Source organism: Ovis aries, chromosome 26 (assembly GCF_016772045.2).
Source record: "Ovis aries strain OAR_USU_Benz2616 breed Rambouillet chromosome 26, ARS-UI_Ramb_v3.0, whole genome shotgun sequence".
Taxonomy (NCBI): domain Eukaryota; kingdom Metazoa; phylum Chordata; class Mammalia; order Artiodactyla; family Bovidae; genus Ovis; species Ovis aries.
Genome location: NC_056079.1, coordinates 32,162,236 through 32,177,231, shown reverse-complemented (window position 1 = coordinate 32,177,231; position 14,996 = coordinate 32,162,236). Strand labels below are relative to the sequence as shown.

General features: G+C 55.7%; 1 protein-coding gene across 1 annotated transcript in view; it reads right to left on the bottom strand.

The window, feature by feature from the left end:
* Positions 1-14,996, bottom strand: part of ADGRA2 (adhesion G protein-coupled receptor A2) — a 36,473-nt gene that overhangs the window by 20,430 nt on the left and 1,047 nt on the right. The window contains exon 2 of the mRNA XM_027962706.2: positions 3,431-3,502. Coding sequence (XP_027818507.2) covers positions 3,431-3,502 — 72 coding nt within the window. The remainder of the gene's footprint in view (positions 1-3,430; positions 3,503-14,996) is intronic.

The window sequence follows — 14,996 nt, the reverse complement described above, 5'->3', positions numbered from 1 at the left end:
GCAGGCTCAGACATGTCTGACTCCTTGCAACCTCATGGACTGCAGCCTGCCAGGCTCCTCTGTCCATGGAATTTTTCAGGCAAGAATACTGGAGGAGGTTGCCATTTCTTTCTCCAGGGAGTCTTCGCAGTCCAGGAATTGACCCTGTGGCTCTTCATCTCCTACACTGGCAGGTGAATTCTTTACCACTAGTGCCACCTGGGAAGTCCAACTAACTGACTAATTTCTTTGCCTATTTATAGACGGACACACACATCCATCTCCTTTCAGTGCCGTCTCTCTGCAGAAGGCTGACTGATACAGTGGTGCTCAGCCAGGCTCGAGGCCCTGGGCTCCTCCAGCCCTGCACTGCCTCTCCATCCCGGGGAAGTGCGGGCGCCTGCTGAACGCAGCACCCACTCTGATTCCCCTCCTCTGAAAGCCCAGGTGGCCGTGTCACTGGGCTCTTTTATATTTTTTCCTTCTCCTGTAACACCGTGGGTATCGCCCACACCCAAGGATCATAGAGTTTAAAATCCAGAAGGCACTTTAGAAACCACCCTGTCTCTCCACTTTTAACCATCAAGCAAACCTAAGGCTCCATCTGACCCCACTTCGCACCACTCCCCAGTCATGCTGCCCTCTTTCGGCGCCTCAAACTTACCAGCCAGACTGGACCCCAGGGCCTTCCTACTTGCTGCTGCCTCTGCCTCCAGACGGCTACCTGCAGGTCAGCTTCCTCCCTCCCACGCGCTCAGGCTCCATCACCTCCAGCGCAGCCTTAACCTCACTACATCAAATAGCATCTCCACTCCAGTGCTTTCTGTCCCCCTTCCCCTGCTGGTTGTTTTTCTCTGCAGCATTCCTGGTCTCCCGATCTACTATTCAGTTCTTGGCTATTTTCTGGGTCCTGTCCGTGGCAGGTGAGTTCCATGGGGCAGGCACCTGGCCTGCTGTGTTCATTCTTGATGCCCAGCGTGCAGCCTGGCACACAGAGGGGGCTCAAGAAACATCTTGGGAGCAGACGACTAGGTGGTTCCTAACAGGGCAGGAGCATTTAGTCATTACTCCCAACTCCCATCCCACTGTTCTCTGCCTGCCTCCATGGTTTGACAGGCGCCCCTGGTGACTCAAACGGTAAAGATTCTGCCCGCAGTGCGGGAGACCAGGGTTTGATCCCTGTGTCGGGAAGATCCCCTGAAGAAGGAAATGGCAACCCACTCCAGTACTCCTGCCTGGAGAATCCCATGGACGGAGGAGCCTGGAGGGCTACAGTCTATGGGGTCGCAAAGAGTTGGACACGACTGAGCGACTTCACTTTCACTTTCACCGTGGTTTGAATACACCTGCAGTGCAGTGATTCAGGTCCCTGCAGGTACTATAGGTTTGCATGGGGTAGGGGGGAGAGGGCCATCTTCTCATCTTCATCAGAAAATCTACCCTCCTGGGACTGAAGGATGACCCGGCAGACCCAGCAAGTGGGCAGACCTAGCATGTCTGGGGCTGATGAGGCAAGACGGTAAAGCTGGAAGGATGTCCTAGAGGCTTCCAGAGGCTTCTGCGGTTAGTCTTTCTCCAAAAGATCCCTGGAGGGAGCATCTGGTTTCTGGCAATTCAGCCCTCTAAGACCTGGGCTGAGTGCAGGAATTATAGCTCCCGAGTGCTTAGCTGCTCCTGGGAGAGAAAATCTTTCCCTTTTTGTTTGTACCTACCGAGTGGTTTTTTGTGAGTTTTTTTTTTTTTTTTTGCTTTTATACAAAGTTTTTTTTTTAATTAATAAAACATTTTTTAAAATACTCTGTGTGAAAAAATAACTATAAAATGCAAACTTGTTGTTATCTTTTAGTTGCTAAGTCATATCCAACTCTTTGAGACCCCCATGGACTCTACCCTGCCAGGCTCTTCTGTCCATGAGATTTCCCAGGCAAGAACAGGGGAGTGGGTTTCCATTTCTATCTCCATGAATGTTTTTTTTTAAAGTTATTTTTAATTTTTGGCTGCGTCACTTGGCATGCAGGATCTTACTTCCCTGATCAGGGGTCATATCCATGCCCCCTGCAGTGGACGCTCAGAGTCTCAACCACTTGGACTGCCAGGGAAGTCGGTAATGAGTCTTTTAAAAAGGAGTTTGGTGGCAGCCCTGCCTCCCTGTTGGAGCAGATGGTCAGCAGGACTGGTCATGGCTGTGTGTGTTCACGGCCAGCAACCCCGGGACCCCTCCCAACTCCAAGATGCCCGGATCACACGGAACACGCTCTGCCTTGCCACCCCAACAAACCCAGCCAGGCGGCCACCAAGCTCTCCCTGAGCCCCAGGGGGACTGGGAGAGGGGCTTGCCCTTCTCCTGGGAAGTGGGCATCATAGAGACAACCTCATGAGATTGTTGTCCCGGTTAAAGATGTCACGTAGATACTGCTTCTCTACTACCCTTGAACTTTCTAGCCTTCCCTGAGCCCTCCTTTGGACTTCACAGAAACCCTGACTGACCTGCTTCATTTTTCTATATATGGCATGGTCTGTGGTCTCACGAGACGGTAATCTCTTTGGCTCTTTGAGAGCAGGCGTCCGCCTTATCCTTGAGTAGACTCCATCGCTCTGATCTAAGCTTTTTAGGCAAAAGGGTACTGGAGGGGACAGGGCCCTGCTGGAGGCCTTGGGAATGCCCAGGGGGTGGAAGCAGAGATGGGAGATGGCGGCGGAGGGCTTGGAGGTGGGGGAGCTAGAGAGGGTCCGGCTCCAGCGGGGACAGGAGGCCCAGGTGTCCCGTGGAGAAGACAGGACCCAAAGCTGTTGTACAGGCCGTGGATCAGAAGCTGCCAACTGAACGGGGAACTGAGAGAGGGCTCGATTCAGTCCCCTCCTTTACCCGTGATGGAGGCAGGTCCCCAACTCGGGGAAGGAGCTTCTCTCAGGCTAGCAGGACCCTTGCCAACCTAATGCCCCACCACCAACCTCCAGCCCCACAGGGCAGCTGATGCAACAGTAATCAGGGTGGTGGGGGAACAGGGGGCAGAAGAATTGGATGTGACCCGCTGTCCCCACCCTTGGCCGGGACTCTGGCCCCTGGGAGCTTGGTTATTGCTTGTGTTTAGGGAAGCAGGAAAGAGGCCCCAGTCACACTAAACCCTCCCTCGGCTGGGTCTGCTGGGCCCCCAGCTGGGGGGGGCGGTGGCTTCTGGCCAGTTAAGGGGCTCAGCCCTTGGAGCTAATTGCTCATTAAAGAGCGTTAATGAGCTTCCCACAGCCCCACCCCTGCCTGGACCAGCGAGGTGTCCTCAGGCCTCTCTGCTGTCCCTGGGGAGGGAGCGGGTCTCTCTTTCCCAGACCAGCCCCTCCGCTTGGTGGTCAAGTCTGACTGTGGGCCCTGCTCCGCCAGCAGGTTCTGGGTCACGGTGCCCCTCAGCAGTTAGCAACCCTCATCCTCCCCGGCCCACCCTGCCCAAGCACTTACAATTTCTCCAGCAGGGACAGTCCCAGGAAGGCTCTGCTCCGGAGGCCGGTGATCTTGTTGTTGCTCAAGAGCCTGGAGGACCGGGGAGAACACAGATGGGAGAAGAACACTTGCCTTCCATGTAAGTGGCGCCCCTTGAGGTTGTGCAAGGAGCAGCCCCACCCTGGGCTCCAGGAGACCATGGGGAGGAGCCAGCCAATAGCTCAGGCAGAATATAGTCAGCCCCCTGAGCCCCAGCTCGGCCGTGTCAACCTGCCCGGGATCCCACGCCTGGATCTGACTTGGGCTCCATATAAGCAGGCACGCCACCCCGTTTCTACCTGGGAATCACAGGGCCACGCCCACAGCCCGCCCTTTCTTCCCCCCATACCCAGCCCCATAGCTCTGTCTTGCTCAAGCTATCAGCCTTGACCTGAGGACAGTGATGGGGATTGAAGGGTCTAGCAAGTAGAACAAGAAACCCAGTAGGTGTGGGGGCAAGTGGAAGGGATTGCCCTTCCTTGGGGTCTTCATCACTCTGGGAGCTCAGGGCCTCACCAGAAGGTGACCCCTCCTTCCCTGCCCTCAAAGGCCCCCATCTCAGAGGAACAGAGTGCCCATGTGTCCCTATCTACAACCTTGACCAGAAACTGATGGAGTCCTGGGCCCCCCCAGGGAGCCCAAGCCTCAGGCTCTGCCTCTGAGTCTTTGTTTATTTATTCGTTTGTACTGGCAGGAGGCGGAAAGGGGGCCCCAAGCTCCTGACGGAACCCACTCTGCCCACCCACTCAGTCTTTCTCTGCCAGGCTCCCCGCTGGGAGGAGAGAGATCCAGACCAGTCAAAGGGCTCATCCCTTGAGTTAATTGCTTATTAAAAAGCTTTAATGAGGGACTTCCCTGGTGGTCCAGAGTTTAAGACTCGCGCTTCCACTATAGGGGGCGTGGGTTCGATCCCTGGTCGGGGAACTAAGATCCTACATGCCATGTGAGACCAAAAAAAAAAAAAAAAAAAGGCTTTAATGAGCCTCTCAGCTCAAGCTCTTGCAAAGGGTTTCCCATCTTTGCTCAGCGTGGTGGAGAGCAGACCTGGGAAGGCCAGAGGGGCAGGCCTCTAGCCTCCTTGCCAATGGGCAGCCTCAGGGCTGGACAGTAAGAGAGAGGGCAGGGGGCAGGGACTGGGCATGAGAGGGGCTGTCGGAGCTCTGTGCAAAGCCTCCTGGAAGTGGGTGGGTGCACTCACCAGCCCAACAGTGAGAGGACCCCAGACACCTGCGCTACTCTAAGTTCAAGGGGCACGTGGAGGACAGACCGTGGCCAGATGGAGGCACGGACGGGAAGGGCTTTGTGGGTCAAGGGAAAGAGGTGGACAGCTCATCTCCTTCTGCGCTTTCTCCGCTCTGCAGAGAGGCCCCTCCTCCCCTCCTGGACCCCACCTCACTGTCTCTCCACCTCATCATCCACAGTGACTGTGTGCACAGGTTCCGGGGAAGTGCTGTTTCCAAAGTGCTTCACACACACACACACACACACACACACACACGCCCCTTGATATTTCAAAAAGCACATCACAGTAGTCATCATATGAATACTTAGAACTTTCTTGAACCCCTTTATTCTCATTTTATGCGTTTTGTTCTTGTTCCATTTAGTCACCAAGGCGTGTCCAACTCTTTGCGATTCCACGGACTGTAGCCCACCAGGCTTCTCTGTCCATGGGATTTTCCAGGCAAGAATACTGGAGTGGGTTGCCATTTCCTCCTCCAGGCGATCTTCCCGAGGACAGTTTTGTTTCCCATTACCTATGGTGGCTGATTGTAAATAATATTGTCAGTTCTTACAGCTCTAAGGGTCTGGTGGGGCTGAGGTTGCCCCCTTGGTGGTGACAGGCTCCTGATGGTGTGAGTTTTAAATCCAAACCTGCCCCTCGTCAATTGCACCTCATTTCTTCATACAGCCTCAGGGCCTGAGGCTCAGAGGTTGCATTAATTGTCAAAAAAAAGGTGAGAGGACCCTCAGTATCCTTATGTGGGGGAAAGATCCTGAAATACCAGGAGGAAGGGTGAGAAAGGGCATCTGTTTCAGCCTCCCCTACCCCAAGGTCTCTCCAGAGATGACTCGTGCCTGGGTCTTGGGAGGAAGACAGATTAGGATGCTGATGGGGGTGGGGGGCACAGAGAGGGGTCAGGGGTATGGAAGGACAGAGGAATGGGGGAGCCAGGTTATCACAGCCCAGAGCACCAAGGGGGAAGCCTAAGAACACTGCCAAACTTGAGTGGCGTATGGACCTGTTAAAGGGAGGGGAAAGCTGGTTTATCTCCTGCAAATATATCTGTGGATCCCAGTTTGAGAAACACTGACCTCAGGAATGAAAATAAATACCTTCTAAGAAAAAATTATCTCAAAATTATCATTAAAAGATTTTTGTTTACAGATCGCTGAATTGAAAACAGAAAATTAAAGTCTCCAACTCCCAAATCCCTGATATTAAAACTCAGGATCGTAATTGGAGAACCCCATCCAGACACGTCTAGAGGTAGTGTTGGGGAGTAGGTACCCCACATTCCCCAGACTCTTTAGCCTTTAACCCTTGAACACCTTTCATATACCCCAAATTTAACCCAGAGTCACTCAACAGAAATACAAAGCCAGCTGCATATGTAATTCAGAATGTTCTAGCAGCCACACTTTTTAGAAGTTAAAAATTAAGTTAATAATAGACCTTATCCCAGTATATCCAAAATGTTATCATTTTAACATGTAATACATATGTTATTATGTATTATAAATATATAATTATATTATAAATAGAAACATTACATATATATGCTTATATATGATAAATGCACAATATAAATTATATACATAACAAAAATTATGAATGAGCTATGTTCCTTCTTTTTGTGCTATCTTGGAATCTGGTGTGCACTGTCCTCTTCCAGCACAACTTAATTTAGACCAGCCACACTGCAAGTACTCGGATGTCACATGGGGCTGGCGACCTTAACCCTCATCCCTGATCTAGTCTGCTTGTAGCCAGCAGTGCCCCCCATGAGGAAGTCTAGGCTGCCGGGGAGATCCCGAGGCAGCCAGGGTGCTGTGTGTGTATGTGTGTGTATGTTTGTGTGTCTGTGTGTGTCTGTGTGCATGGGGCCTGGGAGCAGCGCAAAGGATGGGGCCCAGCACCCGAGGCAGGTGAGGCTGAGCCTTTGGTCTAGGAGAGCTCCTTCCTGGCTCCTGCCCCGCTCTGAAGCGGGCTCTGTGGGCTGGGGAGGAGAGGGCACAGCGGCGTGGGAGAGGGGTCGGCTGCAGCCCACGCAGCTGCCGGCCCCAGTGCAAACTCCCAGCCCAGAGAGTCTTGAAATGAGATTTTTTTTTTCCTCTTGTGTTTGAGAACATGCTCTCCCGATCCCCTACCCTCTAAGCCACTCACAGAAGTGGGGACCCCAGGCCAACATCACTGCATCTTCCCCCTCCAATGGACCCCTTCTTGCCACGTCTCCAGTTCTTGGAAAGATGTCACCGATACCATTATGGTTTAGCCCCCAAGTACCCAAAACTGGATCTTTTGGTCTTAACAACCTAGACTGGGCTGAGGAGATTTTATTTCTGTCCCAGAGTGTGGGGACTGAAATAATGGTGCCTGCGGGTTCAGTTCTTTGGAGGTGCCCCTTGTGTGTCTGGCCAGGAATTTGGGACAGCGTTTGGGGGAGGTAGGAAGCTGGCAATCACAAGGCTGCTCATGGGGGTAAATGAAACACACACACACACACACAGTCTCATCCATTAGGAAGCAAAATGTTCCCACCACACTCGGCTCCCATGGGAGGCAAACAGGCAGGGCGGCCCCAAGCTTCTGTCCAGAGTAGCAGACACGGTGCAGTCTTGACCCCTTCTTCCTAATACCCTCAGCCACCCTTCTCTCCCGAGAGCCTCAGCAGCAGCAGCCTTCCCAGCCCCAGCACAGTGTGCCCACCAGGTGGGTTTTCTTCCCAACCATGCCACTTGCCTGTCCAGCTGGCCCAGCCCAGCATCCTCAACATCTTCCTCCCTCCCCCCGCCTCCGACTACCACCCAGGGTCACATTTTCACAGGAAGGGTGGCGGGGGGTGGGCAGTCTCTGGAGGCCCCTGTTCTCTACTCCAGAATTTGAAACCTGGCCAAGGAGAGGGGACGCATAGCGTCCATTCCAGAATTCTGTTCGCGCCCGGGTCCTATTTTAGGGAAGAGGAGCAAGCAGCGTTACTGCTAACGAGGCTGGAGGCCACAGGAGCGAGTGGCTGGCATCGGCTGGGGCCCTGTGGCCTCCAGGCAGCCGCAAGAACTCGCCAGATCCCGGCCTGATGTCCAAGATGACCCTTGTAGGGGTCCCGCAGGACCTGCTCAGTGGGGCGTGGGGCCAGCGCATGCCTGCACCGAAGGGCCTCACACGTGCTGGAAGAGTCACACGTGTCGCTCTCCCAGCCCCCACCCGACCCAGCAGACACACACATGCCAGGGCCCCACGCTCTCCAGGAATCCTGAGCCTGGAATGCAGGCTGCTGCCAGGGTCCTCTGGGCTGGGAGGGCCCTGTCGCCAACACCTGCTGCTGGCACCTTGGCTGTGTCTTTGGGAGACTGTCAGTGTGGGGAGCAGGGTGGTCTCCTTGCTGACGCAAGAAGAGCCCCAGGCTCATAACCATCAATGTGAGACTGTTCTCCCCTAAGCCCCCTCCTGTGGGCACAGTACCCAGGGCCTTGGAGCATTTCCAGGCCCACAAGGGCATCTGAAACCAAAAAAAAAAAAAATCACTACTGAATATAGATGCTGCAAGTGTAAATTAATGAAAGTTTAACTACAGAACTACTAAATGTCATATTATTGCCAATTAGCAATCATCGTTCAGTTTCATGAAGGATGTGGGTGCAGTTTAGCATGACTGTTAGGACAATGGGGCCTCCAAACGTGAGACTGCCTCTGGTCCACGGGCCTGGCTCTAACACACACCTTTGCCTAAAGGCTGTGCCCATGTCCACTGAGCCTGACTGCGGGGCACAGAAATGCTGGAGAGGACACAGCACTCCCAGACCTCCTGCCATCCTTCCCTTGGCTGGAAGACTGTCCGGTCAGCCCTGAACACCTACTGGTTAGGAGGTTACCCAGGTGGGGCCTCTTCTCCCCAGGCTTTAGAGGGCCATGTCCTGAGACAGCCTCTGACCTCAGCCTTGAAGCTGAGCTGTGCAGGCAGGGCCTGAGGTCAAGGTAAAGAGGGAAAATTGCCTTGCAATGGCTCCTACACACGGGGCCTTCCCGCGGTCCTCTTCTCTAACCTGCCCTCTCTGCAGGGGCACTGCATCTGGGCGATCAGCAGGCAGAAACCAAGAAACTGGAGAAGGCGAACCTGCAGCTGTTCATGGTGGGTAGTTGATATGCCTTGACTGGGATGTGGGAGCCCCCAGCACTGGAATTGAGTCTGTTGTGAGCATTCACCCCTGGGCATCCACTCACTCATTATTCAATCCTACATGGACACTTACTGTGTGCTGGGCCCTGGGGAACACACCAGCACTGCAAACACAAATGAAACCTGGTGTCTACCATTTCCCACTCAGGCAAGGTGGAAGAACGTGTGTCAGACAGGGTGGACTATTTGTGTAGCTGTGTCCACCTGGTTTCAGGAAGCTGGTAACTTACTCCCAGTCACACTTCCTGCAGACACGGCCTAAAATCTCACCACTGGGGACTCAGACTTTTAGGCAAAGAAAGTGTTTTTTTCTTTTTTAAATACAAATAAACCTGAAAGGATCTGTTATCAATCTTTTACACCTAAGCATAAATTAGTCCTTTAATCCTTCCACTCGAGATTTTTCTTGGGAACTTGGAGGCTCCCCTTCCTTCCTTCTTTGTGAGCCTGTATCCAGCCTCCACCAAGAGACTGCAAGGCCCCCTGAGGGAAGAGACCAGCTCTCTATGGCCTCCTGGCAGTGGAGGCAAGACACACAACACAGGCAACTGCCGGACTGGGTGGGTGCGCGGGAGTCTGGTGGGGTACAGCTCCAGGGGAAGTGGGGATGGTCCATGAACCCCCAGTTTTCCCAAGTCAGGAGGCAGTTTCCTCTTTGCCTCCACTTCCCCACCAAGTCTTCTGTGCAGTGATGTTGCACAGTGGTCCCCTAAGCACACGTGTATCAGTGTGTGGGGGGAGGCCTCTCTTCCTTGCTCACTATCCACGTGGAGGAAGCGGATTGATTATCTCCCTGCCCGGTCCCCAGGGAGGACGGCTCTGATTGGTCAGTGTGGGAACAGGGGGTTGACCAGGAGCTGGAGTCAAGGGATCTGGCTGGGAGTTGGGTGACCTTGGGCAGGTCAGCCGCAATGGGGTGCCTTCTTAGGAAAAGAAGGGTTTGGACTGGAAAAGCCCACTCCTTAGTGTGATGGCTTTTCCCACCCTGAGTCTCCTGAAATCTAGAATTTCTGCTCCAACACACAACTCCCAGCAGGCGAAGCGCCCTGGGGGCGGGGGGGGGGGGGGGGGCGGAGCGGGAGGGAGAGAAGCGGGAGGTGGGGGCTCTCGACCTCCTCTTTGCTTTCCAGCTGGGAGACGTCTGGGCCTTCGAGCTCAGGCTGGAACTGCCTCCCGGGCTGCTCCCTCCAGCCGGTTCCCTGCTCCACCGTGACAGACTGTCCCCTGCCCCTCACCTGGCCCCATCCATCTTGCACACCCGTCTCCCCCAGCCGGTCTCTCCCCACTCCCAGGGCTGGGAAAGCGGGGTCCTGGGAGGCCGCCGGGCGTTAGCTACACTCCGCAGCGTCTCTGCTCCCCCACCCCCATCACCCAGTCCTAAAAGCAAAGGAATGTTCTGGAGTTTGGGAAGGATGGGCCCCCCACCCCCACCCCGAGGAGGAGGAGGAGGGAGGAAGGGGAGGAGGCAGCTTTGTCCTGTCAGTGTCTGAGCTCTAAATAGAACAGAGCGGCTGGGCTGGGGGAATGAAAATAAACAGCCCCTCTGAACAGCCCCGTCTTAGCCGTCAACCGGATTTTCCTTCTGGTTCCCCAGCCCAGGGCCATTTCCCTCCCCTCCCCTCCCCTGCTCTCCGTCTGGGCCCCTGGAGGCCAAGGCTCTACCTCGGGGTGGGGAGCGGAGGGTGGAATGGGGGAGTGAAGGAGGGGTCTTAGTCCATGCTGTGTGGCCTTGGGGAACTCGCCTCCCCTCTCTGGGCTTTGGGGATGACATGCTTGCCAGAATGGAAGGATGGAGATCAACTCAGAGGTGGCTGGAACTTTTTCTCCTTCAGGAAAGAGTTCTTACCCCAATGACTCCCATGTGGCATAAACTTAGGAACACTCGCTCCCTTTAAACACATGACCCCAAATTTAAGGGTCAATTTATGGTGAGGTTCAAATTACACTGGTTTGCCTGTGCCTTTGCGGGAAATTCTCAGACTTACCGGGACTGAAGATTGCATCCCAGCCCACTCCCCACTCCCCCAAAGCCCAGCCCAGAGGGGTGAGCTGTAGTAGCAAAAACAGACTTCCTTGGGGGGTCAGGAGTGGCTGGGTTCTTGCATGGGTTCTGAATAATTCTGCAAATAACCCATTCTGGGTCCTGGCCCGACTCGGGATGAATGGGGGTTGAATTTTAGGTCCACTGTCTCGGGTGCAAGAAGGACTCAACCCAGGGAAGCATGGAGGGCTCTGCTGTCTGCCTAGAGCTTCTGAGATGAAACCCTGGGTCCTGCACCTATGGGCAGGGTTCCTAACACCTCCAGGAAGGGCTGATGAGTCCAGGAACCTGGGCTCTGGTGGCCTCCAGCAACGCCAGGAGGTGGTCGGGGGAGTCAGGGAGGCACGTGGATTTCTTCAGGGCTCCTCACTTCAGACAAGCGGGGGGTCCCAGAGCCCCGCTGAGGGGAAGAGTGTGCTGGAGTCCCCGGCCTCTTCCCTCTTTTCCTTCCTTCCCTCCTTTCTCCTCTCTCCCTCCCCCTCCCCCTCCTCTCCCGCACAAAAGCTCTCTGTACACAGCCACTTCCTCTGGCTGCTGTCTCTGAGCCCAGACCTTATGAGAACCATATGGGGGAAAGAGGGTGGAAGGGAAGGGGGTGGGGAGGCTGCGTGGGCCCGCCCCTTCAGTCGGCATCTCTCCCCTCCCCTCCTTGCAGGCCGTTGGCACACTTTGCCCCCAGCTCCCCCAACTGGACCCCACAGCTGGGGCGAGGAACGCTGAAGGGAGGGCACAAGGGGAGTGGGGGGAGGGCTGGGAAGGGGCCTCCCTCCCCCATGGTGCTCTGAAGACCACCAAACTCACAGCAAAGGGCCCAAGCTCCTTCTCTCCTGTGGGGGCAGCCTATGTCGTGGGCAGCCCCCCAGACTGAGTGGATGAGGGTTCATCCATGCCTGCCTCCCATCCCCACCCAGCCTTGGAATGTTCCCAGGTCAAAGGGGCCTGGGTCCTGCTGGGAAGGAACCGGGTTTTCTAAATCAGCCTTTGTGTCCATTGGCTCCCAAGTCCAGCCAGGTGAACACTGACTCTCTTACCTGAGAGGAACACGAGGGGAACCCCACCAGCTAATCCTGACGCTGGCATCAGTCAGCTAAGCTGTGCGGCTCTGGAGCAAGACGTGGCCTTCTCCCTATCTGCCCTCAGTTTGCTCAGCTGTCAGATATTCATGTAGAGGCTGGACCCGCTGGTCTCTAAGGCCCTTTTTGGCCCAGGGGGCCCAGAAACTTATGACACTGCCCGGTATCCTCTGAGGGCCTGCTCAGAGGTCCTGGGAGGTCCTCAGGGGAGATTTCCTTCTAGAGTTACCCATTGTCAGTCTCTTTGTGGAATCCCTGAATATCCCCTCTCCACTGTCCCCATCTCTGTAACTCCTAGAGCCCAGGATCAGAGGACAGGCCCATCAGCTGCTGCTCAGGGGTGAGTGGGGGGCTCACAGTGGTCTGTGTCTTCATCCCCTGCCTGTGATAAGCCACTCTCCCCCATGAGAACTTGCCCCTCAAGGGAGGCCCATAAAGGCTCCTGCTCTGGGCTGGGGAGGGGGTAGGGTGGCAGGGACATGCCCACAGCTGCCCCCTGGACCAGCTGGGAGACTAGGGGGTGGGGTGGGCAGACAGATCAGGAAGAAAGCCAAGAGTTCTACTTTCCTGGAAAAACTTCGAATGAAAATCCATTAGAGGAAAGAAAAAAAAAAAAAAAAAGCCAAGGGTGGAGAGAGGGGCCTGCAAAACAGAAGGCGGGACTGCAGATAACAGGGTGGGAGCGGAAGGGTTTTCCCTGAGGTGAGCGGCTCTGTTGACAGGGTTGCCCCTGATCAGCCTGGAGGCTGGCTGCAGACGGGCACCTTATCTAGCACTTTCTCTGCCTGGAGAGCCTGCCAGACTTCCCAAGGTGGAGGCCTGACTTTCCCCCTGCCCACCCAGGACCCACATGGGCAGGGTGGTGCATGGAGGGGACTGACAGCTGGCGGCCCATTCTGGAGGAAAACAGGAGGAGAGAGGGGAAAGCTATAATGCAAAAGCTACTGGCCCGCGTCCATTGTTTGCCCTAGGTCATGGGCAGAATGGGGAAAGGAGAAATTTTGGGGGAAAAAATAATAATAAAGGAGGGAAGTGTTTGGAAGGGTGTGGTTTCCACACTCTCAGTCTCCATTTGCAGCCAGACTGGAGTGGCCGAAGCCCCTTCCCAGCCCTTCTTCCCTCGAGATGCATGCTGGCTAGGGATGGGTTTACTGGGGGGACTGAGCCCCCAGAAGAGAATCCGTGCACAGCTTCTGCTGAAGGAGAATGTGGGCTCTTTCCCTTTAGAAGCCAGCTTGGGGGACGGGTTGCAGTCTGGATCTGGATTAGGTGGAGTCTGTTGGGTGGTCTCTGAAGCAAATGTCCATGGCAGGTCCCAGTCTCACCCCGGGGCGGGCTGACGGGCCAGCGGGCTCTCAGGGGGTTGCTCCAGCTTGGCCTGCCCTGTCTGTTGTCCCTGCTGAGATGTCTGGCCAGGCTGAGGGGTGGAGGGCTGTTCTTTGGAAGGTATCTTGGGCCAGGTAGGTCAGTGGCCTGGAACAAAAGGGGGGCGGCCCTTCCTCTGGGGATGGTTAAGGACGGGAAGGTGAGCTAGGGGTCCTGTTGGCTGCCACCCTGTCCTCATATCTTTTCACCCAGCGTCTCTCTTGCTGAGAATGTATCTTCTCACCCCACTCTGTCTCCTTGGAGTGGCATCCATGGGAATTAGCTGTGGCTGGAAAGCATTAGTTGCCAAATCATTCTAAGATGTACTGCAAAACCACCTTTAATGTTTTTCCCCTTCTTTCTGCCGTCGTCAGTACGTTAGGATGTCCTAATCTCAGCATATGTGTGTGAGCAGGGCTGAAAGATCCAGGGCGCACACACACACACACACACACACACACCCCTCTTGGAGCTCAATTCTCATTGCCCAGCAGGGACTCACACAGACACACTGGCCCAATCATTCCACACAGCAAGCATTTTTCTCCTCCAGAACTGAGTGGGCTGGGGAATGCCCAGGCCTGTCTGGACACTTCCACACCAGTGGACTCTCAGGGGGATGGGAATCAGATGCCACAGCTGTCTTCCCAGGCCATGGCCCTGTCCCCTAGGCGGCGGGAACCCGGGAGAGAGCAGAGGGACACGGCTTCCACCCCACTAATACACACAGGCACACACCCACCCCAGGCTGGGGAGAATGCAGGCCAGGCGGCCAACGTCAGAGGCTGACCAGTCGTGTCCTGTCAGGAAGCGCACAGCCTCTGAACTCACCCAACCAGAGTCGTTACTGTATTGTTCTGGACACAATCGGATAGACCCTGAGCCAGCTCCAACTCCGGGGCAAGGGGTGGTGGGGAAACGGTCGCCACCGGGGTCAGGAGGACAGGGAAGGGGAAGCGGCTTGGAGGCTGGGTCTAGGACAGGACAGGAAGGGGCCGCCGCCAGGGCCGGGCCCCCCACTCCACGGCATGCGTGGGGCTCCGAGCACGTGGTCCGCGCAGGAAATCGCTGCGGTGGGGAGCGGTCCGTAATTCTCCTGCGGGCTGGCGGGATCTCGGACCCTCATTGGGGAGGCTGGGGGTCGGGCTGTGGCGCAGCGGGCAGAGCCGGTTGCCAATGAGGGCTTAATAAGGCCCGGGCTGAGAAGGGAACGACGGGATGACGGAGGGAGGTTGGGAGGCAGCCTCCTTCCCCTCCGCCAGGTTTCCTTCTCTGCAATCTGCGCGAAGAAGTCAATCGAGAAACGGCCAAAGTTCGTCTTCACATCCGAGGAGGAAGGGAGGAGGAAGGGATGCAGGACTAGGAGCACAGGTCAATTCACAGATGCGCGCGGCGGGACAGGGGCCCAAGAGGAATTGGGACGCCGGGGGGTCTCGTTCACATCAGAAGCGCCTGCACCCCAAGGATAGACATTTTTCCGAACCCACCCTGCTGTCTGAGCTAGAGAGACGGGCTGCAAGCGGGGCTGGCAGGCCCCGGGGTCGGATGGGGCGCCCCCATCTGGAGGATCCAGGCCGGCGGGCTGAACCCGGGAAACTCCCCCAGTGCGGCCAGGGACGCGTCCGCGGTGGTGACGACCACAGGCACCTACTGGGCCGCAGGCGTCG